This window comes from Crotalus tigris, unplaced genomic scaffold (assembly GCF_016545835.1).
Source record: "Crotalus tigris isolate CLP2741 ecotype Arizona unplaced genomic scaffold, ASM1654583v1 scf7180000020347.5012614909:4044961, whole genome shotgun sequence".
NCBI lineage: Eukaryota > Metazoa > Chordata > Lepidosauria > Squamata > Viperidae > Crotalus > Crotalus tigris.
Window position 1 is genome coordinate 1,410,358 of NW_024097978.1, and position 26,166 is coordinate 1,436,523.

A 26,166-nucleotide genomic window follows, 5' to 3' on the forward strand; every position below is an offset into this window, starting at 1 on the left:
AAGTGGTGTACAGAGTCAGCATATTGCCCCCAACAATCTGGGTCCTCATTTTACTGACCTCGGAAGGATGGAAGCCTGAGTCAACCTTGAGCCATTGAAAATCGAATTGCCAAACTGCTGGCAGCCAGCAGAAGTAACTTGCACTCTACTTACTGCACTCTAACCACTATGCCACTACAGCTCTGGTGGTGGCTTTGTCAAGGGACTTGCATACCTTGAGGGTTTGGAAGGTATTCATCATGAATTTCATGGCTTGCTTCATCATCAGGTCAGCATGATCAAGTTCTCCGCCAGCCTCCTTGTCATCCTCAAGCTCTTCCAGCTCCAGTTGATGTTCCCATTGCCAGGCTCCATGGCTGCCATGAGTGAGGGTCACTCCCTTGGCTGTTCCTTCCCAGTCTTCCTTCTTCCCAATGCCTATGGACCACTGGGTCTTGACAAATCATCCAGACCCCCAACCTCCTCCATCCATTCAGAGAGGTCTAGTCCAGGGGGAGCCCTGGATTTGGCTTCCTCCCAGCATTCTGCTTCCTCCTGAACACTGTGTTGAGCTGACATCATATGCACAAACTCCATGGTAGAGCGGTAGATCTCTCCAGTTGATCAGTACTGCAGATTGCACCTAATGTCAGACCTGCCTCAGTTATCTCCCTCAGGAAAGTAAGACACTTGAATCTATCAAATTGAATCAAAAGAACTTTGACTGGGAGAAACTGGATGCAGTAAAATCAGGTGGAACCTGAAGGTCCCATGCAAAGCATAAAGCAATTCTTTTGGTTAATCCCAACCCCCCAGACCAGTCCACCGGCAACCAATGCAATGCCAAGAAGATGTTTTGAGAACAATGAGGTGCTAGGCAGATAACAGTTCATACTCAGGGCATGATGACCTTGGAACCTGACAAAAACTGGCTGGGAAGGAGCCCATCCCATCTCTGAAGACAGTCCCCCTCCCTAATTCCCAAGTGAACAGTAGAAGTGAAAAATCCCAAGCATGCCATCTCCCTCCCCCCTCAGCACAATGGAAGGACCCCAGAATACGAATGGTGGACCTGACAGTAAGCATCGTAACTTATGAAAAGAATAATGTCCTATATATTAAAAACAATTTTGAGACAACCAACAGATCACTATAAAATCTTGGCCTCACTGGAGTAGAACTATTGTGTCAAGATCAAGACAATTCATCTAGTTTTTTCTAAGACTGCAGTTAGCATACATGTAGTCCTTGACGTATGACCACAATTGGGATCAGTTGCTAGGTGATATGGTCCTTAAGTGAATCATCGTATGACTGGGCCTGATTTTACAAACATTTTTACCATGGTCATTAAGTGAATCATCATGGTTGTTAAGTGAATCCTAAGTTTAAAAGCTCATCAATGAGCTGCTGGGAAGTGATAGACTCTTCCTTATTGGAGGTAAATAGACTCTGGATGGCCTTTATCCAGGATATGGTAAGAAAGGATTTATTTTATTATTTATTTTATTTAGTCATCTATCTGGTGTTTCAATCACAGAAACAACTTTAGATAATTTACATATTAGGATTAAAAACAAGTTATTAAGAATAAGAATAAACACACAAACCACAAACAATATCCAATAACCATATCTATACATATAAATACTTGTATATTTATACATTATTATGTAATATTATGGGACAACAACAAGCACAATTTATCTGATCATATGCACTTTTTGAACAATACATCTGGTGCTGAAAAATGTGGGCTTATACCTGCCTGCCTTTTTGCATCTTTGGTTCTACTTTCTCATGAAGGCATGTGTGTCTATTATGTGTATGTTAGAGAGCCTGCCAACTATGCCTTCATGAAAAAGTAGGACCAAATTGGCAAGCTCTCTAACATACACATAATAGACACACTCAACCTATTTGCTATGCAACCCAGGTCCAGTACCTCAGTGTAAAACAAATTATTCCTGGCTCTGCACCACAAGAAGTGCTGATCCTTCTAGCATCAAGTGTCATCTTAGCTTCAAATTAGCCCCACCATACAAGATGAATGAAAGGACGACCACTGTTTTTCCTGACCTTTATTCTCAACCGCTGGTTACTATCAGTTGCCCTGCTGACTTAGCAAAAAATCTTACCACATTTTCTGTTTGTGCTGGGGAGGAACATACTACCAGCATTGAGGATTGCCTCACCAGCTGTAATGCCAGTTAGGTGCAGTACTGCCACAGAAGAGACAGCATGTTATTCCCCACCCCCGATCCTTGACTAGCAGAATGAATACTAGCTGCTTGTCAATATTTTCCAAGCAAGGTTCCAAGCCTTGGGCAGGGGGTTGGACTAGAAGACCTCTGAGGTTCTTTCCAATGAATTTCTATAACCATGTTTTTAAAAACCAGAGTAGAAGATAGCAAATGTTTTAAAATTAAAATGTGTTATTAACAAGCATGTGTCAAGTAGCACAGCAGTGCTATGAGTACTAGAGAACAAACATCACCTAACTGAATAATTAATTTCCCTGACATATCCTTTGAATTTTAGAGGAGGATGCATTGGAAAACAGAATATGGTCTCCTCCTCCTCCTCCTCCTCCTCTCCTCCTCCTCCTCCTCCTCCTTATTCCTATTCCTATTCCTCCTATTCTTCCTTCTCCTGCCTCATTTGCCAATTCTTATAATATATTAGTTCAACTAGTGTCTATGAAAAGACTGCTAAAATAAAACATGTGAGAGGGATTGCTTGAGTGAAGCTCCAGCAGTAATGGCAAGCAGTCCAGTTGTAACTGGTAAATGATAACAGTGCTGAGCCTCTGCAAGAGAAGCTAACAATCCATTATATGCTTAAATAACTGCATTAAATGTAAATAACTATTTTAAATAAGCACAATCACTCCTTATTGTTCTATTGGTTAAATTAGGAAAACAAAGTAAAATCAAGGTTTCATACTTTTTAGATATCTAAAAAATTAGACATCTCTAAGAGTAACTCTGCAAGTGGAAATAGCACAATGATGGAATTATCAGCCAGGATAGATTAGACTAACAGATTGGATCTTTGTGGGATTGTTGATTGTTTACTTCCATGGACAGTAATAATTGGTGAATTTTACAAAGAAAAAAGATAAAAGTAAAATGAGCCAGACAGTGTAATTGTGATTATGGAGAGCTAGTATGTATGTTTTGTTTTAGAACACTTGAAACATTAGTTTGAATTTAAAATGTTTTTTTTTTCTCAGAATGATCAAAACTTGTGGGAGGGAAGAAGAAAGGGGATGGTAAAGGAGGGAGGCTTTAGATTTTGGCAGATGAAGGTGATTGGATTGTAAAATGTCCTGTGAGCATTTAAAACCTCTGTGTAAGTCTGATGATCTAAATGTTAGAGAATATTTCCTATGCACTGGGTGTTTCAATATAGACTAGATGGCCATCTGTCATGAATGATTTAATTTGGAATCCTGAAATGAGCAGGGGATTTGTTTCAATGCTGTGAATGATCTTTTCTGTGATGGTATGTGTTATGTCCTGGGCCTGCTGAGTCATTCAGCAGGTGCAAGAAACTGCAGAAAGGCCCAGGCAGATCATGTGAATGCCGGGACCAGACAGGCTGTCTCCCGCCTTGCGCGTATGCGCAAGGAGGGAGAAATGCCTTGCATTGATTGGCTGATATTGTCCCTGCAAAGGGGTATAAGAGGAAACGGCACCATTTTGTTTTTAGTTCTGTTGGTGCATTGAATAAAGACAATACTGTTTGTTACTCCTGTCTCATCTCCATGCCTTTGTGATCGAAACAGAACATTGGCGATGAAGATGGGATGTGCTGCAAGAAAACAACAAAAAGGAGATAGGCTGACTCACCAAGAGAGGCCTGAAGTGCTGGGAAGTTCAGCGTCCGGAGAGTGCAACTCTGCCTGCCAGTACAAAAACGCTGGAGGAGAGCTTGGCAAAAGGGACCCCTTCTCAACCTTGCAGCACGAGGCATTGATGAGGCTACAGGGCAGTAACAATATCCAAACTAGACCGTCTCTCTGAATTTGACACAGCTTATCCGGAACGCTGGACTTCTTACGTGGCCCGGGTAGAGAGCTACTTTCAGGTAAATCAAATCCGAGAAGATGGTCTTAAAGCTGCTACACTGCTGTGTGTCTGTGGGCAAGAGACTTTCGATATTGCAGAGAATCTGATCACCCCAGCACCACTTGAATCCATTGCTTATGCTGAGCTGAAAAGAAAGCTGCAAGAACATTTTGAACCAAAGCTTTTGGTGATTGCATGGCAACATGCATTTGAGCAGAGGGACCAGAGGCCTGGTGAGTCTGCTGCGGACTTTATTGCCGCACTACGACAAGCAGCTAGGCCATGCAAATTCAAGGACCTGGAAGAGAGACTTTGGGATCGTTTAGTTTGTGGACTGAGAAGTCATGAGCTGCAACAGAAGATCTTCACAAAGGAATACATCTCTTTCCAAGATGCCTTGAGAGAAATTACAGCTGAAGAAATGGCGGGCGGAGCTGTGAAGGCATTGTGGCTCGCCAAGAACCCTCCAACTTCGATCTCCATCCATCAAGAGGTCTCTTGGGAAGAATACGAACAGGATCCAGAGATGGAGGTGGACCGATTACAGCAGCCAGCAGAGAGAAGGCCTCAAGAGTGCAAAGACAAGGCAACCTCATTCCCTCAGTGTTTCGGATGTGGAGGACACCACAAGCGCTCTGATTGCCATTTCCGCTCCGCTATTTGCCAGGCATGTGGCAGGCAAGGCCACATTGCCTCTTTCTGTTTGGGTCACCAGAATTACTTCAGAAAGGTACCAGGGTCCCCAGCCAGAACTGGGTGAGTTTTTGCACATCCCGTAGAAGCATTTTTAAAACCGGGGCCCATAGGCCACTTAGGAAGAAGCTTCACATTGACATGAAGTTGCAAGTGGTTCCCTTATTGATGGAGTTGGACACAGGATCCGCTTTATCGATCATTTCCCAAGACACTTTCAAAAAGATTTGTTGTAGAAGTGGCCTACGAGTTAAACTCAGACCATCGAATTTAATTCTTACTGACTTCCAGAATTCCTGAGTCAGCGTGAAGGGGGAGGCCACACTCAAGGTGCAGCATAGGAATTTTGAAGGGTTGCTAGATCTGGTGGTAGTTGGACTTATTGATAGTCTTATTGGACTCGATTGGTTCGAGGCCCTTGGGATTCAAGTGACTGGACTTCACAGTTTGCAAATGACAGGCCTTGCAGAAATTTGCAAAGAGTTTGCTGATGTGTTCAGTTCAGAGCTTGGCTCATACAAGGGGCCTCCCATTGCTTTACGTTTAGATCCAGCAGTCACACCCATTAGGATTAAGCCCCAACGGGTGCCCTTCGCGTTGAAGAACAAGATTAATGCAAAGCTGGACAAGCTGGTCCAGCAGGACATCTTAGAGCCTGTGGACAGCAGTCCATGGGAAACCCCCATAGTCACACCACTGAAGGCCAATGGAGAAATCTGAATTTGTGCGGACTATAAGTGTACACTTAACAAAGCATTGCAGCAGCACTCGTACCCGGTGCCAGTGGTGAGTCACATTCTGGCCTCCCTCAAAGGAAGCCATGTTTTTGCCAAACTTGACTTGGCTCAGGCCTATCAACAATTACCAGTTGATGAGGCAATGGCAGAGGCCCAAACAATTGTAACACACCGGGGAGCATTTAAAGTTAAAAGGCTGCAGTTTGGGGTTAATGTAGTCTCTGGCATCTTCCAGAGTGTGATGGAGCGAATGCTCCACAATATTCCAGGCATTTGCCCATACTTTGATAATATCCTCATCGCTGGGGAATCATCTGAAAATCTGGCATTTCTGCCAAGCGGGGCTGAAGCTAAAGCAAGAGAAATGTAAAATTGGGGTCACTTCAACAGAGTTTCTGGGGTTCCGTATTGATGCTGAAGGCATCCATCCTGTTGAATCTAAGCTTAAAGCAATTCAGCAGACCCCAAGTCCCAAGTCCAAAAGTGAACTTCAGGCTTTTCTGGGACTGTTAAACTTTTATCATTCATTGCTCCTTCACAAGGCTGCAGTGGCTGAGCCATTACACCAGCTCTTGGATAAACAGGCTCCATGGCAGTGGACAAAAGTCCACGAAAAGAGCTTTGCAAAGGTCAAGGCCTTGCTGTCGTCAAATGCGGTTCTAGCGCATTTCAATGAGCAATTGCCTATATGTATAGCCTGTGATGCATCCCCTTATGGGATTGGGGCTATGTTAAGTCACTTGAAGGCTGATGGAACACAAGTCCCTGCAGCCTACTATTCTAGGACCCTATCATCTGTGGAACGTAATTATGCACAGATAGATAGAGAAGCCTTGGCCATAGTGGCTGGCATAAAAAAGTTCCATGACTTTTTATATGGCTGCCATTTCACTGTCTTTACAGACCATAAGCCACTGCTGGGGTTTTTTACAACCAACAAGCAAACCCCACATATAATTTCCCCTAGAATGCTGAGATGGTCTATTTTCCTTTCTGTATATGACTACACACTGGTTCACAAACCAGGCAAAGAAATGGCCATGCAGATTACCAGCAGATTACCTCTACAGCTAGTAGTGTCAGATCCTGCTCCAGCTCACCACATACTTTCCATTCAGGAATTGCCTGAGTCTCCCCTCCATGCCAGGGACGTGGCTGCAGAAACAGCCACTGATCACACGCTAACACGTGTGCTGACATGGGTGCTGTCAGGATGGCCTGACATGTGTCCTGGAACAGAGTTCCAGAGTTTCTGGAAGAGGAAGCACGAGCTATCCACCTTCAAGGGGTGTGTCCTATGGGGTAGCAGGGTAGTCATCCCAGCCTCTTTGAGGATTAGAGTCTTGCTCTCTCTGCATGAGGGACATCCGGGAATAGTCTGGATGAAGGCGCTTGCACGCAGTCATCTTTGGTGGCCTGGGCTCGATAAAGAGATCAAGGCCCAGGTCCACGAGTGCACTGTTTGCCAATAGTCTAGGCCTGAAATGCCTCTGGCTCCTGTACATACGTAGGAGGTGACACATGCCCCTTCGTCGAGGGTTCATATCGACTACACTGGGCCCTTTCAGGGGCAAGTCTTCCTCCTACTCATGGAAAGCCATTCCAAGTGGCTAGAGGTCGTTCCAGTCTCCTCCACTACTACTGCCAGGTCCATCCAGCTGTTGAGAGGGATTTTCACCTCTCATGGACTTTCAGATGTCCTTGTCTCCTACAACGGATTCCAATTCACTTCTTCTGAGTTTCAGGCTTTTCTACAGGTCAACTTGATCCATCATGCCACGTCAGCACCATTTCATCCAGCGTCCAACAGCCAAGCTGAGCATATAGTGCACACAACTAAGGATGCTTTAAAGAGGATCACTCATGAAAATTGATATTACAGGTTAGCTGACTTCCTTCTTTGCCACCGCACCACACCTTGCACAGCCACTGGGAAGAGCCCAGCTGAACTCCCCTGGGGTTGCAGACTCATTACTAAACTGGACAGGTTGCATCCAGACCAGGTGGCTTCACAGGTGTCACAGCCGCGGGCACCTAGGAGACTACAGGTGGGTGAGCCAGTCTGGGCAAGGAACTATGGACCTGGACATCTCTGAGTGACAGCAGTGGTATGCAAGGTCTCTGGGCCGCTGTCGTACAAAGTGGCCTTGGATGATGGTCGGGTGATCTGTCGACACATCGACCAACTGCGCTGGAGGCTTCCCAGCCACACTTCCACTCCTGACTCTGCTCTCGGGGGGGAGGAGGATCCCAATTATGATTGTGGACCACAGTCTCTCCGCAAAAGCGGAATTTCCCAGGCGCCAGTAGGGGGTCTTGCCATGGAGGTGGCTCCTCACTCTGGCACTCCTGACCCTGGCACCGGCACCGGGTCCATGGGACATTGCTCGCAATTGGCTTTTCAGGCCAATCCATCTGCTAGTCTTGGGCTCACGGGACAGTGCTCCCAAAAGGGGTCCATTGTGGATTTGGGGAATTCCACCCCACCAATGGACTTGGGGGATTCCACCCCACCAAGGACCTCTGGTCTGGGTTTAGAGGATCCAGCCAGTCAGCAGCATGGAGGGTCGCCTGAGTCTAGGGGGCATTAAAGTCCTGGTCTGCCTTACCTGGCAGGCGAGCTGGTAGACCAGGCAATCACACCTGCTACAAGAAGGTCAGAGTGGGCCAAGGGTCCACCCAAATACTTAAAGGACTATGTGAGGTTCCTGTCAAGTATGGAGGAAGCTTAATAGTTCTACATAAAGTAGAATGCTTCAGAAGAAACAAGTGTTGAAGTTATAGTAGTACAAAATATTGAATATTACTGTTGTGAACAAAGGAGATGAAGAACTGGAATAGTTTGTAGTAATTTAAAATAATAAGTATTTGCTTATTGTTTTATCCAAGGGGGGAGGGGAGTTATGTCCTGGGCCTGCTGAATCATTCAGCAGGTGCAGGAAGCTGCAGAAAGGCCTGGGCAGACCACGTGAATGCCCAGGACCAGACAGGCTGTCTCCCACCTTGCGTGCATGCGCAAGGTGGGAGAAATGCTTGGCGTTGATTGGCTGATACTATCCCTGCAAAGGGTATAAGAGGAATCCGTGCCATTTTGTTTTTGGTTCTGTTGGTGCATTGAATAAAGACAATACTGTTTGTTACTCCTGCCTTGTCTTCATGCCTTTGCGATCGAAATAGAACAGTATGAAGACATTTAGTGATCATGTACATGCAATTAAAATAAAATGATGGCATGTTAAAAATTGATGTGAAAAACTGAGCCCCAAATTATGACTATGTGTAGGTAGCATTTTCACTACATTTAAAATTAATATCATGCCTTGCATATGTTAAATTACACAAAAGAAACTTAATGTAGATTTTATGTTTTTTTAAATTGTTAGATGATACTTTAAAAATGGATCAGAGAATCCTTAAACAGATTCTGCAGAATCACATTTTGAAAGTGAAAGTTGGTTTGAATGATCTCTACAATGGGCAATTCTTGGAAACACTAGGAGGAAAGAAGCTAAGAGTATTTCTATATCGAACAGTAAGTAAAATTAAAGATTTTTAAAAATATATTATAGTAAAAGATAGTAAAATTTTAACTCTGTAGTCATGCTTCAGTCAAAGATTATGCCACATAGCCCATTAAAAAGGTTAAGGCTAAACACTGAGAGCTGAAATTAACTTATTTGAACACACAGGGAAAATATAAGTATTAAACACAGCTAGGATAGCTTTGTAAAATAATGGAACTGACTAGATAAGCAAATTCCAATCTACTTTCCAGCAACCTTACATTTAACCATTCTGTGTAGGTGTAGGTGTAAATGCTGTAATTGATCTTATTTTTTTTTTTGTTTGGAATACATTTCCTGATATGTATTATGGGAGCAATTTTACAGCTTTGGAAATGAAAGTAGAATATTGGTGCATTTATTAAATATAGAATTTTATCAGCTAAATCCAGTATCTAAACTCAATAATGTTCTGCTCAATTTATGTCCTTGCTTTAATTGGCTATTTGGATTGACACTGATTTCAAGATGAGCAGAATCTGGTCCTAAGACACTTAGGAACAAAATGTGCTTGTTTTGTTTCTAAAGGTATTTTTTTTCAGAGAAGAAATTCCTGAAATAATGGGACAAAAGTATATTAGTAATATATGTATAAACAGTTTAGTACAGTGCAGTATTTCTTGGAAATAAGCTTCATTTGAAAGATTGAAAGCAGTCTACCCTCATGTACTAGGATTTCAAGTTCACCCTTGAAATGTTATATTTAGTTAATATATTAAAGAAAATTTATGATTCTAGATTCAATAGCCTTAGTAAGATACTAAAGATTTAGTTTCTGTGGAGTTATTTAGATACATCTTATAATTGTTTACACATTAAAGTTCTTATGCTTGGCCCTGAATGATCATTTTTGACCTGTTCAGAAAAAGTTACTAAAATCACTATGATGTTATTTTCATGGTGACTTTTATTCAGCCATCAAAGAAAATGTTATATTTATTTTAGCAGACTGCTTGCACAAGAACTAAATGGATAATATTTTATACTACATAAAACTTTTCCATACAAAATGTTTTTATGTATTTTCCAGTGAGATTTAGCTCATATGCTGTTTGCCTTTTATATTGCTAGGCTGTGTGTTTTGAAAATTCATGCATGATTCGAGGAAGCAAAGAGGGAAGAAATGGATTTATCCATATTTTCAGACAAATAATCAAACCAGCAGAAAGAACTCTGCATGAAGTATTGCGATCTGACAAACGATTCAGGTGTAGTAAGCAATTTTAACTATTAGAAGGTACCAAAAATATGAAGCTATACAATAATGCTTTCATATTTAATATTAGAAATGTCAGTAGATATTACTATATGAATACAAATATTTGAGGGGCTGACATAAAGAAGAAAGGATCAAATTATTCTCCAAAGCACCAGAAGGCAGGACAAGAAACAATGGCTGGAAACTGATCAAAGAGAAAAGCAATTTGGAATTAAGGAGACATTTCTTAACAGTGAGGACAATTAATTAGTGGAACAGCTTGCCTTCAGAAATCGTGGGGGCTCCATCACTGGAGGTTTTTAAGACGAGACTGGACAGTCACTTGTCTGAAATGGTAGGGTCTCCTGCTTGAGCAGGGGGCTGGACGAGAAGACCTCCAAGGTCCCTTCCAGATCTATTCTGATTGATTGATTGATTCACAGAATTTTTTAAGGCACCTTTTATTTCTAGCCAATTTATGCATTCTGTTCTGTTCTGTTCTATATTGTTCCAGAAATACATTGTCCTGACTGGTATAGGAATAGACCAGCACAACTTAGAGATGCTCCAGAAGATGACTGAGAAAAACAAAACTTAGTTCTTGGAGGGGACATTCGCCTTAGTCAAATCAAAGCAAATCTTTATTATGGTCGTAGACCAAAGTTAGTATTTAATCTAAGTCTATATCAAATTACAGAGCTCTCTAGTATGACAAACTAGATGCTCATTAAGTCTAATTTATGGCACAGATCATACTATGACCAATTTTAAGCACTGCTATGTAGAACCTGGCAACAATGTATGTTTTAGCAGAATTGATATTTAAAAGTATAGAATTGAGAGGTGTAAAATTGGCCTGTGTACCTTGGATATTTATGAAGTTATGGTGAGATGAGGCTAATTCAAATTTTTCTGTAATACAGGGACTAAGAAGCATGTGCTCCGTTGTTTATGTGTATTCAGATTATAGGGGCATTACCTTTCCAAGTAAGGAATCTTCATGTATCAGTCTTCAAAGACAGCTGAGGGGGGGGGGTTTCATAACTTTATGCCAGAGCAAAGGCCCTCCTGTGTTTAGGTATTTCAAGGTTAGTTATGCCATAGGGGAGGCAGACTATCTAAGCGATTCACTGACAATAAATGTTGGGATCCTGGCTACATCCAGTTTGGCAATCTGTGGCTGCTACATGCTATTTAATGAACATTTTGGAATAATCATATACTAGGCTGATAAGAAGACCTGGAGAGAAGCCCAAGGATGGGAATTTCCTGATAGTGAAAATAATTAACTAGTGGAATGGCTTACCTTCAGAATTTGTGGGTGTCCATCACTGGAGACTTTTAAGAAGAGACTGGACAGCCATTTATTTGAAATTGTTCTCCTTCTTGAGCAGGGGTTTGACTAGAAGACCTCCAAAGTCCCTCTGTTATTCTGTTATAGTTGTCACTACCTTTTCCCATGTGGATCACTCATAGCTAATCAGACAAGACCAAGGGGAATTAACTAAAGTCTAAACAAATGGCTGAGTATGATCATCTACACACTAGCTTCCACTTTCATGAGGCCTGTTTCTAATTGCAGTTAGGATTAGAAACACATTTTAGGACATGAAGGACTGATCTTAGAAATTTGGATTGCACAGGTTCTAATAGTAAAGATTGGAGAAGGAGCTTAGTTGGGAAACCATGAAGAACATGTTATTGGCTTGGCTTTGAATAATTTAAGTGTGGCAGGCATATAGTGACTACCTCTTGTTTTAGAGAATTTAAGAATGGCAGATAAGCAACTACAGTAGCACATTTTCTGCAACATTTATGGTGCAGCACAGTTATGGATTTCCTACTATCAGCAGAAGGATGGATTATCCTCAAGTAGTTGAATCAGGAAATCTGCCCAATTTTGTGGTCATCTATGTTCCAAGAATGGCTTTTGAGTCTTTTGGCAAATGCCATGATTTTAGTTTTCTGATAATTGATAAAAGCATTGGTGGTATAGTGATGAACATAGCTGCCGTCCATTATCCTTAGAATAATCCATTCCTTTTAGGGATTATTTCCTCCCCCACTTTTTTAAATTGAAAGTTGATGTCTAGCCACAGTTATTCAATTCAATGAGTTCAGATCCACTTTTATCCCTTCCCTTTCCACTACTGACCCGTCTAGAGTTTTTCTATAGGAATTCCATACAGATAACTCAACTGAAGGCTGCAAAAGCACCCAAATACAAGGCTATACTAGACCTGCTCCAAAAATAACAGAATAACAGAGTTGGAGGTCTTCCAAGACTTTAGAATATGGGTAGTTGTCACTTATCAACTGCCTGTTTATTGATTGTTTGAAGTTATGACCATTGGAAAAAAAATCAGCTTTGTGACTAGTCCTTGAATTTACACCTATATCCTGCTATCATTGTTATTTGGGCACTTCATAACAAGCAGAATTGAGTGGTTGAAACTGAATACAAAATAAAAATGACTTTGATATTGGTAGTACTGCATATTCTACTTTCTATATACAATTTCATTTTAATGTTCTGTCAATTGGCAACACTGAGAGATATATTATATTTGGTATTGTTTTCATCCTCAGCCTTTTCCTCAATCTTGTGGAAGCTGCAGGCTTAGAAGAGGTTCTATCCCAGCCTGGTGATTGGACTTTCTTTGTTCCAACAAATGATGCTTTCAAAGGCTTGACTGAACAGGAGAAAGAGATTCTGATAAGTGAGTCATAAAAAGATAAACAAGGGCATTCTCTGGGAATGAATTGTTTCATTTCTTCTTTTGCACTATGAGAATTGTAATATGATTTCTCTTAGTTATTTTGTTTTTTTAAAATGGTCTTTATGGTCCTGATATTATACTGCCAAAATTCAGCAGCAAAATTTAATTTCCAATAATGCAATTATTTCTTTTCTCCTCCTTTTTGATAAAATAAATCCTATAGTATGTATATCAAACTTTGATTTAAAAAAAAAAGCCATTCCACTCTTGTAGGTGAACCAAAAGCCTCCCCCCAAATAAAACAAAGTGTGACTCCATGGCAGGTATTATCTATCTATCTATCTATCTATCTATCTATCTATCTATCTATCTATCTATCTATCATCTATTTGATTTGTGTGCCACCCATCTTGTCCAGAGGCAATTAAAAATATAAAAACAAGTCAACACTATTTGATAATATAGAATTCATATTTGTTTATATTTTGTTTTTGATACCTTATAGGTATATGGTTATTGCTTTGACAATATATTTTGCCTCTTCCTCACTTCCTTATGTCTTACTGACAGTGTTCTCCTTGATTTGATGCTGACCAATAGTCAGTGTTGAAAGGTGACCGTAACAGTCTGGAATTCTTGATTTTAAAAGAACCTGAAACTAACATATATGTCTATTAACCTTCAAAGAGAAAGGAATATTTTGAGAACTTAGAGCAATTATTATATGAATCCATGGCAGAAAATGTTCAATATTCTATAGATTTATATTTTTAAAAAAGGTAATAGCAATAGAAATCATAAATAATTTCCCAAAGAAGAAGTTAACAAAAGAAATGAAACTAGTTGCCCAAATAGCTTGGTAAAGATCTGAAGAATACATATAAGAGATAGAAAATGTGACAGGTCACCAAAGAAGAATGGCACAGATACTGTAGAGATAATATAAAAAAACTAACAATTAGAACAAAAAAATGTTGTGTAGATATGTTGAAAATAAAAGGAAGAAGGAAGTACATTATCTATTCAGCCAAAATAAAAAAAAAACCAATGCTAACAGTTCTACCTATCTCTTTTGGCTTATTCTATGTAAAATAGAATAAATGGCAGGATTGAAGGACAAGAGTTATTGTCAGAGAATACCTATTTATTATGAATAAATTTAAATTTCCAAATTTTAAAATACAAATGAATTGTATTTGAGGATACTGAAGGAATTTGCTCATGGTTTGGGTTATAAAATATATTTTCAAGAAGAAAGACACACCAGTCAGACTTTCATTGGTATCTGGAAAATTCTATAATAAGTCATAAAATAATGTATTGAAATTTCAGAAGATGTCTCAAGAATAATCTTTCCATATTTGGGGGGGGGTAGGGAGAGGGAGACAGGAAGATGGAAGAGAGAGAGATTTTGGTAGCCTCACAGTCACTGAATATATATTTTAGCTTCTAGCTACTGAATATGTTTTCAGCAACTAGCTGTTGTGGTTGATTTAGTTTGGATTTCTGTATGGGGTAGGGCAGTGATGGTGAATCTTTTAGAGACCGAGTGCTCAAAAACTGGCACTGCCCCCTGCTCCACCCACCTTGCCCCGCCTGTCCCACGCTCCGCCCCACCCATCTGCCCGCAGGGCCACCCACCACCTCCACGGCCCACTGCAGCAGATCGCCCAGATGGCCCAGCAGCACCATGGCGGCCACGCCCCGTGCCCTGCAACATCATCTGCGTGCAATGGGGCATGAGGGTGGAGTCTTATCCCTGCTGCCTAGCCGCCATGTCCTTGGCTGCAGTGCTCTGCGCAGGCCATGCCTGGGGACAACTCTCCTCCGGGGGGACTGCTGGTGAGGAGGGGGCCATGGGGGGAGTTGGGGCTGGGGCGACAGCATGCGTGCCCACAGAAAGGGCAATGACTGCCACTTCTTTCTGTTACAGGAGTTATTTTTGGCTTGTTCTCACTTATGATTTATATGTCAGATTTCAATAAAGGATTTATTTTCATAGAAGTTGCAAATTTGCTTAATTTTGTTTGAAGTAGAATACCCATCTTTTTTTTTTTCCCGCCAGGAGACCAAAATGCTCTTAGGAATATTTTGCTTTATCATTTGATACGAGGAGTTTTCATTGCAAATGGAATTGAACCTGGTGTGACTAGCATTCTTAAAACTATCCAAGGTAGCAAACTATATTTGAAAATGGTAAGTAGCTATAGCTTTTTTAAAAAAGACCCTTAGCTTTGTTTATAGTTAATTCACTGACCATTACATATCCAAACTGACAGTGGGGAGCATCCTTGCAAAAACTATGCATTACCGTCGACTAAAATTCTACAACTTCTTTAAGTTTACCTAAATCTCCAAATTTCTCTAATATTGGAGATAAAAATATTACTTTCAGTAATTGTAAATAATTTTCTTGTTTTAATTTTTGTTGATTATTGCTTAGATAAATGACACTCTTCTGGTAAATGAAGTGAAATCAACAGAATCTGATCTCATGGCAACTAATGGTGTGATTCATGTCATAGACAAGCTGCTGTATCCTGCAGGTAATTTAAGGATTATTACAATGTATTCATGAGATATACTGGCTATGGGCTATACTGATTTTTCCCACAGGTCCACATTATCATATCACAAATATAGTATTTGTGTGCAATTGCTAAAAAGTGATAATGGACTGAATGGGAGGGACCCATGGTTGGCATTTTTGACAGTTGCTGGAGGAAGAGTAACTTGGGATGGTATTGTATAAACCACTGGAGATTTTAAAAAATAGACTGGACAGCCATTTGACTGGGATGGTATAAAACTCTAGATGATCTCCGAGGTCCCTTCCAACCTATGATACTATGAAGTCTTTCCTCTTGAAACAACTTCCAGTAAGAAATTAAGATCTTACTTAATGTGATGCAATTCCTAATATTATGTTTCATCATTCATTCTGCACAAGTTAAACTGAACAGAAAATTTGAGAAAGCAGGGATGTTGTAATAAATGCCAGATACCAGTGACAATTTGATTCTCACTTACAGTTTATATGGTCAATATAGGAAGTTTGCAGGCAGCAATATGATTCATACTGACAATATATTGGAATGATTGGAAAAAAATATCCACATTTTTGGTGCTATGTTGGTTGATCCTTATAAAGATATTTCAGAACTATAAAGCTGAAACATTTATTCCAATGAAACATCTGTGGCATTTTAAAAATATAATTCTAAACCATTGGTCTGATCAAGAAGTTAGTAGAAGAATCACTTAGGAACAGAATTGCCAGTCCCAAGTGCGAGGACTACCCATATTATACAACTAACATCAAAATCTATATTAGCCATGAGAAGAATTTTCTACTCCCAGTGAGGTGAACTCATAGCAGCAGGCTTTTTGAATCTAAAACTTAGCTGTCAGGACTGCCCCAATCAATTCCCAGGAAAGAAAACCCTTGACTCCATGAATTTAGAGAAAAGGTACTTTTACTAGGAAAGATCTAAATGCAATGAAGTTCAGGCAAGGTCTGAAGCAAGCACACATAAAAATTAGGTTGAAAGTCACCCCAAAACTTAAGAAACTTTGTAACTGCTTCCTGGTGCAGGGAAGGGGCCAACTCTAACACTGCCCACACTTTTTCTGGGTCCATCTCTGCTCCTATATGGGATATATGGTAACCCAGGTAGTCAATCTTATCTTGGTGAAATTCACATTTGGAAAGCTTTGCATACAATTCAGCCACTCGGAGTCTCTTTAGGACCATGCACACCAACTTCACATGGCCCCTTCAGAGTCTCAGTATATATTAAAATATCATCCAAATACACCAAAACCCCTTTGTATAGGTAGTGTAAGGACCCACTTCAGCCCACATCTTAAGAAAGCGGAGTCTTGGAAACAATTTCTTCCAACAGGGTGCCACAGGGATGGTCACAGGGATTACATGTTGACTTAACAGGGCATCATTGTCAGAATCAGATTCACTCTCACCCGGAGCAAAGTTTCCAATACCTAATAGTTAGGAGGTGTGAACTCAATGACTTCCACCCCCTTCAGCACTGTCTCATGGGACCGTGGAGCCAGTTTTTCCACCTTTCCTCCCGAAGTCACCCCAGTTTTGGGGCTGAGTTTGATGGAGTGGCATTCTGTCAGAATCCAATTATAGTTCATCTCTAGTTATCGACTATGGAAAACCCCATTTCTGCCCTCTCTGGATTCTGTCAAATGATGAAGGGGAAGGGGGTTGAACAAAGGGGTTTTATGGCCCTTCAGTACAACTTCAAACGGGACTGAATGTGGATAACACCAAAAGGACTACACAAAACAATGGGGCCATCAGCTTTCATCTACTCCCTTCTGAAGTCTCCCTTCCGCTGGCAGTGAGGAAAAGGGGGTGGAAATGTAACGCCTGGGATTGTCACTGGAAGGATGGTGTGGTGGGGTGGGGTTGCTGGGAACTCCTTAAAACCTTGAACCATAGGGCTTGGCCTCCAAATCCTGTCTAGAACGCCTGCAACCATTTTCTCTTAATAAAGGAGGCCTGTTGGAAGAAATATTCCAAGAGTTCTGTCTTCTTAAGATGCAAAGTGGGGTGGGTCCTTACATTAGACAGAACTTGCAGAATTAGTCCACCTGGAAGGGAGACCCTTGCCGGGCGACTTTGCAAAATTACCATGTCAGACGGCGGAGCAAGGAAGGGAGAAAACTTCCCAGAAAGGGAGCCACTGTCCCAACTGAAACCCTGCCAGATGTCGGGATCTGAGAGGTCAGATTCCTCCGGAGAAGAGGTGGTGGAGGCATGGGACCACAAACCTCGATGGTCAATGGGTGTTGGAAAGAAAGGCGAGTGGGAAAAGAAATCAAGAAAGGTGACCCTGAGACGGGGGGCCAACCAACCAGAATGGAAGCAGGAGATGGAGAAATCCCTGCACGCAAGTGAAAAGGAAGGGAACTGGGCACCGTACCCATCCTAGAAAAAGCTATCGACCTGATGAAGAGAACTCTCAGCTCCCTAGGAGAGGAGAATTCTGAGCCCTACGGCTGCCCCAGCTCCTGGAGTCACAAAGGGAGAGACACCAAGGGGGAAGTGGAACCCGCAGCCCCGGGGACATCTGCTTATCGAGGAGTCCCCACTCCCCGCCAACCCACAGATGGCGATCTGGATGAAAGACACTACCACCAACAACGAAGGCACCGGTCCATTCAAAGACTCCTGCTGCTGGATGTGAAATTCAAGGGGGAGCCAACACACTTGGGGTTTTTCCTAACCCAAGTCCTCAGCTACATGGAGGAATACGGGCGGGACATCCCCAGCGACAAAGCCTGTATCCGGATCATGCAATCTGCCCTGGACGGGCCAGCCGCAGATTGGGTGGTGAACTTGCACGACTCCAATGCCCAGAGCTCAACGACTTCAACCGTTTCATGTCCTCTCTGAGAAGGCAATTTGAGGACCCCCTGGCTGATCGCAAAGCCCGCAAAAGGATAAAAATGATGAGGCAAGGCAAACACTCGGTAGCCGAATATACGCAAGAATTCCGGGCCATTGCCAGCAAACTGAACTGGCCGGAAAACATCCTCCTTAGCCATTTCAAAGATGGACTAAATTATGACCTATACGATGCTTGCCTGCCCTGAGAGGACCCACACCAACTTGAGGAATGGTACATCTTGGCAGAGGAAGCAGAGATCGATATATTGAAGAGGCACCGCCCAGGAAAACAAGGGAGCCACTCACTGCCTGAGTTGACACGCGAACCAGTGAAACCATCGGCTACAGCCAAGAAGCAAATGGAGTGTTTCAAGTGTGGGAGAGAAGGGCATCAGGCTGTAGAATGCCGCTCAAAAGACCCCCAGCACAACCCAGACAGATCACCGGCCAGCAAATCTGGAAAGTCTCCAGCTAAGCCAAAAGAACCTACCATGAGAATGATGGAGGCTGTGGAATCCCCCACCTCTGCTCATCGGGGGAAAGAACTCCAGTCTACACCGCAGAGCTGGTGGACGCCTCAGATGACAGCTCAGAGGGCGAACCCCTGGTAAATGGACGCATCACACCCATCCTCAAGACAGTGACTATATTAATTCCCCCCATGCCCGAAGCCATGAAGATGAAAGCCTTAATAGACTCTGGCTGCACCTGCTGCCTCATTAGCCCGACGCTAGTGGGGAATCTGGGCATTCCGTCAAAGAGACTGGAACAACCAATCTCATTTGGCCAGTTAGATGGGTCCATAGAAGGGGGAGTGCCAGCTACCCTAGCCACTTTACCAATACAGCTCTCCCTGGGCAAACATGAGGAAGACATAACGTTTGTGGTGACCCCAGGCATGGAATGTCCAATAATCCTAGGGATGGAATGGTTAAAAAAATGGAACCCCTGGGTGAATTGGAGGATGGCAGAAATCAAATTCCCGAAGGGGGACCCTATGGACTTAAAATCCCAAGGGGGGCTACTAGAATCAAGAACAATTTTGGGGTCTCCTTTCATCCAGAGGGGGAGGACGTGTGCCAACTGTTGTGTCCTGGGCCTGATGAGGCATCTCAGCAGGCCCAGAAATGTTGCAAATGGTCCCAGGCAACCTAAAAGCTGCCTGGGACCAGACTAGCTGGCGCTGGACTTCTGTGCATGTGCAAGGTGTGAAGAAAGAGGGATTCCTATTGGCTGGACTGCCTGGGGGTTGGAAAACTATAAAAGGCCTGTGTGCCTGTTTGCAAAGTGAGTGAAGTGGAGCTAAGGAGCAATAAAAGAAGTTTGATTCCAACATGTGTTGTGCATCAATGCCTCGAACCCCAAAACACAAAAGTGGCGACGAAGGTGGGATCGCTGCAAGGAAAAAGGCAGTAAGAAGAGGATAAGCCTCATCTGAAGAGCCTGAAGTCTGGAAATCGGTGTCCAGATCTGCACTCACCTGCCAGTACAGCATCGCTGGAGGTGAGCTTGGCAAACGGGCCCTTCCCCTCAACGAAGTCTTGCAGCGAGGCATTCGAAGCAGAAGATGTCAAAGATAGGACGTCTCTCAGAGTTCGATGTCTCTCACCCAGAGCGCTGGAACTCCTATGTGGCCCGGGTAGAAAATTACCTAAGGGTTAACCAGGTTCGGGAAGACAGCCTGAAAGCGGCAACCCTGCTATGCGTCTGTGCTCAGATCATTTTCGATGTGGCCAAAAACCTGGTAGCCCCTGCACCACTGGAGTCTGCACCTACACAGACTTAAAAACATGCTGAAGGATCACTTCCATCCCAAGCTTTCTGTGATTGTGTGGAGGCATGCTTTTGAGCAGAGGGACCAGAAGCCGGGCGAGTCTGCTGCTGAGTTCATCGCTGCCTTGAGACAAGCTGCCAGGCCTTGTGAATTCAAGGACCTGGAAGAACACTTATGAGACCGCTTCATTTGCGACCTTAGAAACAGGGAGCTGCAACAAAAAATATTTGCTAAAGCTGAAGTCACCTTCCAAGATGTCTTATGCGAAGTTGCAGCTGAAGAAGCAGCAGGCGACGCTGTGAAGGCCTTGCAATTCACCAGAAACATTCTGGCTGTCGCAACCGTCCATCAAGAGGTCGCTCAGGAAGTTCAAGACCCAGATCCTGAAGAGAAGGTGGACAGACTTCACCAGCCGGTGCCATGAAGACCGCAAGAGAAACCAGACAAGGCCCCAGCAGCCCTTCAGTGTCTCGGTTGTGGAGGACGTCACAAGTGCACAGACTGCCGGTTCCGCTCCGCCATTTGCCGGGCATGTGGTAAGCAAGGCCACATTGCCACTGTTTGTTTGGGTCACCAGCTGGTGCAACCTCAGGAAGAATTCCTTCAGAAAAGTACCAGGGTCCCCAGCCAACACAGAGTGGGTTTCTGCACATCGCGTAGAAGCATCTTGCAAACAGGGACACACAAGCCCCTTAAAAAGAAACTTCGCATTGATGTACAGTTACAAGGGGTTCCCTTATCGATGAAGCTGGACACTGGGTCCACTCTATCGATCATTTCACACAATATCTTTAAAAGGATTTGCTGCAGTAGTGGCCTTTGAGTCAAACTCAGGCCATCAAACTTAATTCTTACTGACTTTCAAAATTCAAAGGTCAATGTGCTTGGAGAAGCCATGCTCAAAGTGCAGCGTAAGTCTTTCCAAGGCTTCTTAGATGTGGTGGTTGTTGGGGGTGATCGTACGAGTCTAATTGGACTCGATTGGTTTGAGGCCCTGGGAATCCAGGTGACTGGCCTGAATAGTCTGCAAACTCAAGGAATTGCAGAAGTCTGCAGAGAGTTTGCGGATGTGTTTAGTTCAGAGCTTGGTTCATACAAGGGGCCTCCCATTGCCTTGCAATTAAACCCAAATCTTGCACCAGTTAGGATTAAGCCTAGGAGGGTGTCCTTTGCCCTCAAGGGCAAGAATGATGCTGAACTGGACAAGCTGCTCCAGCAAGGCATCTTGGAAACTAACGGGGAAGTCCAAATTTGCATGGACTATAAGTGTACTTTGAACACAGCTTTGCAACAGCATGCATATCCTGTACCAGTAGTAAGTCATATTCTGGCCTCCCTCAAAGGGGGAAAACTGTTTGCAAAGCTTGATTTAGCACAGGCCTATCAACAGCTACCTGTTGATGAGGCAATTGCTGAGGCCCAAACAATAGTAACCTATAGGGGCGCTTTTAAGATAAAAAGATTACAATTTCGGGTGAATGTTGTGCCTGGCATATTCCAGAGTGTCATGGAGCACACGCTCAGGGATATTCTGGGGGTTTGCCCCACTTCGATGATGTCCTCATCGCAGGGAGTCATCACAGAATTTGGCTGAAAAATTAAGGGCTGCGTTGCTGAGGTTCCGTCAAGTGGGCCGCAAATTAAAAAAAGACAAATGCAAAATTGGTGTTACTTCCACAGAATTTTTAGGCTTTAAAACAGATGCTCAAGGCATCCACCCTGCAGAATCTAAATTGAAGGCCATTCAGGAGGCCTCAAGTCCCAAGTCCAAAAGCGAGCTTCAGGCTTTCTTGGGACTTCTTAACTTCTATCATTCTTTTCTTCCCCATAAGGCTGCAGTGGCTGAGCTGTTACACCGGCTCTTAGACAAGCAAGCTCCATGGCAGTGGACTAAAGTCCATGAACGGAGTTTTATGGAGGTCAAGGCCTTGCTCTCATCAAATGCGGTATTAGCCCATTTTAATGAGCAACTGCCTGTATGCATCACTTGTGATGCATCCCCTTATGGGGTGGGTGCAGTACTCTGTCACCTAAAGGCTGATGGGACACAAGTCCCTGTGGCTTACTACTCAAGGACTCTGTCATCTGCAGAGCGGAATTATACTCAGATTGACAGAGAAGCCTTGGCAATAGTGGCAGGCATAAATTCCATGATTTCTTATATGGCCATCACTTCACGGTCTGTACAGACCACAAGCCTTTGCTGGGGTTGTTTACAACAACCAAACAAACCCCTCACATTATTTCCCCACATATGCTGATGTGGTCATTTTCCTGTCACAGCATATGACTACGCGCTCATTCACAAACCTGGCAAAGAAATGGGCCATGCAGATGGCCTCAGTAGGCTACCTCTCATTCAAATAGAGGCAGATCCTGCCCCTGTCATTAATATTCTCTCTATTCAGGAACTACCTGAATCTCCCCTCAATGTTAGGGACGTGATTGCAGAAACTGCCACTGATCACACGCTTACACATGGGTGACATGGGTGTTGTCAGGATGGCCTGACACGTGTCCAGATGCTACATTTCAAAGCTTCTGGCAAAGGAGGCACGAACTGTCTACCTTTAATGGGTGCCTCTTATGGGGGAGTAGAGTAGTTATTCCAGCCTCCCTGAGGTCTAGAGTCTTGTTCTCTCTGCATGAGGGACATCCGGGCATTGTGCACATGAAAGCGCTTTCATGCAGCCATCTTTGTGTCCTGGGCTTGATAAAGCTATCGAGGCTCAGGTGCACGGGTGCCAGGTGTGCCAACAATCACAGCCTGAAATGCCTCAGGCCCCTGTACACAGGTGGGAGGAGACACAAAGCCCTTGGTCAAGAGTACATTTGGATTATGCTGGGCCCTTTCAGGGGCAATTCTTCCTTATCCTTGTGGATAACCATTCCAAGTGGCTAGAGGTTGTACCTGTCTCCTCCACTACTACTGCTAGGATCATCCAGGTGTTGAGAGGAATCTTCGTAACCCACGGACTTCCTGATGTTTTTGTTTCTGACAACGGTCCTCAATTTACTTCTTGTGAGTTCCAGGCTTTCCTGAAGGCCAACTTGGTATGGCATGCCACGCCAGCTCCCTTCCACCCTTCCACCAATGAGCAAGCTGAAAGAATGGTGCACACTACCAAAGACACGCTCAAAAGACTCACGCATGGCAGCTGGCATCACAGGTTAGCAGATTTTCTTCTTGCACACCGCACCACACTATGCACTGCCACCGGGAAGAGCCCAGCTGAACTATGCTGGGGTCGCCGCCTCATAACGAAGTTAGACCGACTGCACCCAGACTGGGTGGCGTCACAGGTGTCATAGCCGCGGGCTCCTTGGAGACTTCAGCTGGGCGATCCGGTCTGGGTTAGGAACTATGGTCCTGGACATCTCTGGGTCCCTGCTGTCATCTGTAAGATCTCAGGACTGCTATCATACAAAGTGACCTTGGGAGACAGCCGCGTTCTTCGGCGTCACATTGACCAACTGCACTAGCGGTTGTCCCCTGTAGCTTCCGCCCCTGCCTCTGCTCTCGGGGGGGGAGGGGGCCCAGGAATGTGGTCACACTTCAGGTCAACATCCTGAGACACAGCCTCACTGTTCCTGGGAATTGCTGCAGGTCGTGAGGGATTCCCCAGGGGAGGAGCAAAGGCATCCTCACGATTATGCCAAACAGGGAGTCCGGTGCATCAGCAATTGCTCTGAATAGGAAGTCATCCCAAGGGGTGGCTGGCGCATCCGCAAGAGCTCCAGACAGGAATTCTCCTAAGAAGGGGTTTGCCATAGAGGTGGCTCCTGACTCTGGCACCTCAGCCACTTACACGGGGGACTGGAATTATTGGGGCACACCTGCAACGCAGGTCACATCCGAGACTGGTCGTGGGCTCGAGGGACTAAGTTCCCAGGAGCAAACCAGGGTAATTGGGAAGTCATCAGCTCCACCAGCGGGTTGGAGGATTTCCTCTCCTCCAAGGGAACCTGGAGAGAGCCCAGAGAACTCAGCTAGCACGCCTCAACAGGGGTCACCTGCAAACTATGAGTATCAAAGTCCTGGTCTAGTGAGCCCACCAGACGGGCCAGTAGGCCATGCACCCTTAAGTACAAGTCCTGGTCTGCCTAGCTGGTCAGGTGAGCTGACAGGCCAGGCACTTTTCCTGACCTTGCATCGGTCACAACGGGCTAAGGCCCCTCCTAAGCATCTAGCTCACAGGTCGGCAACCTGCGGCTCCGGAGCCGCATGCGGCTCTTTGAGCCTTCCTCTGTGGCTCCCAGATTCCTCTGCCTTTGCAGAGAGAGACAGAGATAGAGAGAGGCAATTGCACTTCCCTGCTTCTCTCTCTCTCTCTCTCTCTCTCTCTCTCTCTGTGTGTGTGTGTGTGTGTCTCTGTGTGTGTTTGTGTGTGTGTGTGTGTGTGTGTGTGTGTGTATATGTAAAAGAGAGTGCACTCACAGTGTTCTCCGATGAGCTGAAAAGCTTACTGGGCGGAGCTCCTCCCTTTGCTGCATCTCTGCAGGAAGCAGGAAGGGCAGGAGAGAGCGAGCTAGCCCAGCTAGGCTAACTCAGGAATTCTGGGAGCTGAAGTCCATGAGTCATAAAAGAGATGAAGTTGCCTACCCCTGAGCTTGTTGGACAACAGCTTGAAGCTTGCCAGGTGAGCAGCAGATAGGAGGGGGGGGGGAGAAAGAGAGAGAGAGAAAGAGAGAGAGGGGGGAGGGAGGGAGGGAGGGAGAGAGAGAGAGAGAGAGAGAGAGAGAGTGGGGGAAGAGGAGTGGCAGAACAAGGGCAGATAGAGAGGGAGGGAGAGAGAGAGACAGAGAGAGAGACCCTTTTGACATCTAAAATGAAGATAACACTGCATATATCCTTTTTTTACCTGTATGTGTATGTGTGTTTGTGTATGTATGTATGTATGTGTATATATATATATATGTGTGTAGGTCTTTGGTTGTTTGGGTTTTCTCCCACGTAAAATTGGAAGTGTCTTGGCGACGTTTCGACAAAGTCCCATTCGTCATCTTCAGGCTGGTGCTTTCAGCTTCGTGCTTCAAGGAGCAATGTGTGGTCTTAGCTCCTCGAAGCACGAAGCTGAAAGCACCAGCCTGAAGATGACGAATGGGACTTCGTCGAAACGTCGCCAAGACACTTCCAATTTTACGTGGGAGAAAACCTGAACAACCAAAGACCTACATACATATATATATATATATATATATATATATATATATATATATATACACATACATACATATACATATATGCACACACATACATACACACACACAAACACACACACACCTATAATAAAGGTAAAAAAGGATATATGCAGTGTTATCTTCATTTTAGATATCAAAAGGGTTTTGCAGCTCCCGGTGTTTTGTTTTTGGTGGGAAACGGGTCCAAGTGGCTCTTTGAGTGTTTTGGGTTGCCTACCCCTGATCTAGGTGAATATGTGAGGTTCCTGTCATCACAAAGGGACCTTACTAGTGTAGGACAAGTAATGGGACCTACGCTGGGTAGAAGATAGACACATTTACATTAAAGGGTGGGTTGTTTAGATAACCTTATTATTTTATAAGAATGTTTTGTCTCTGTGTGAGCAGAAATATTATTTTCTTTTTTTATTATTGTGAACAATTGGAATTGTGTTCCATCAAGGGGGGAAGGGTGTTGTGTCCTGGGCCTGATGAGGCAACTCAGCAGGCCCAGAAATGTTGCAGATGGTCCCAGGCAACCTAAAAGCTGCCCGGAACCAGACTGGTTGGTGCCAGACTTCTGCGTATGCACAAGGCACGAAGAAAGAGAGATTCCTATTGGCTGGACTGCCTGGGGGTTGGAAAACTATAAAAGGCCTGCATGCCTATTTGCAGAGTGAATGGAGTGGAGTTAAGGAGCAATAAAAGAAGTTTGATTCCAACATGTGTTGTGCTTCAATGCTTCGAACCCCAAAACATGAAACCAACCGCAGCCAGTCAAGTATCAGTCTCTGGCTAAGTTGAGCACTTCTTCTTATGCCAGCAC

General features: G+C 43.9%; 1 protein-coding gene across 5 annotated transcripts in view; it reads left to right on the forward strand.

The window, feature by feature from the left end:
- The window catches only part of POSTN (periostin), a 111,561-nt gene that overhangs the window by 42,640 nt on the left and 42,755 nt on the right, over positions 1-26,166 (forward strand). For all 5 annotated transcript variants that reach the window (XM_039366663.1, XM_039366666.1, XM_039366665.1 and 2 more), the window contains exons 10-14: positions 8,866-9,014; positions 10,117-10,253; positions 12,833-12,963; positions 15,029-15,159; positions 15,407-15,509. In XM_039366663.1, coding sequence (XP_039222597.1) covers positions 8,866-9,014; positions 10,117-10,253; positions 12,833-12,963; positions 15,029-15,159; positions 15,407-15,509 — 651 coding nt within the window. The remainder of the gene's footprint in view (positions 1-8,865; positions 9,015-10,116; positions 10,254-12,832; positions 12,964-15,028; positions 15,160-15,406; positions 15,510-26,166) is intronic.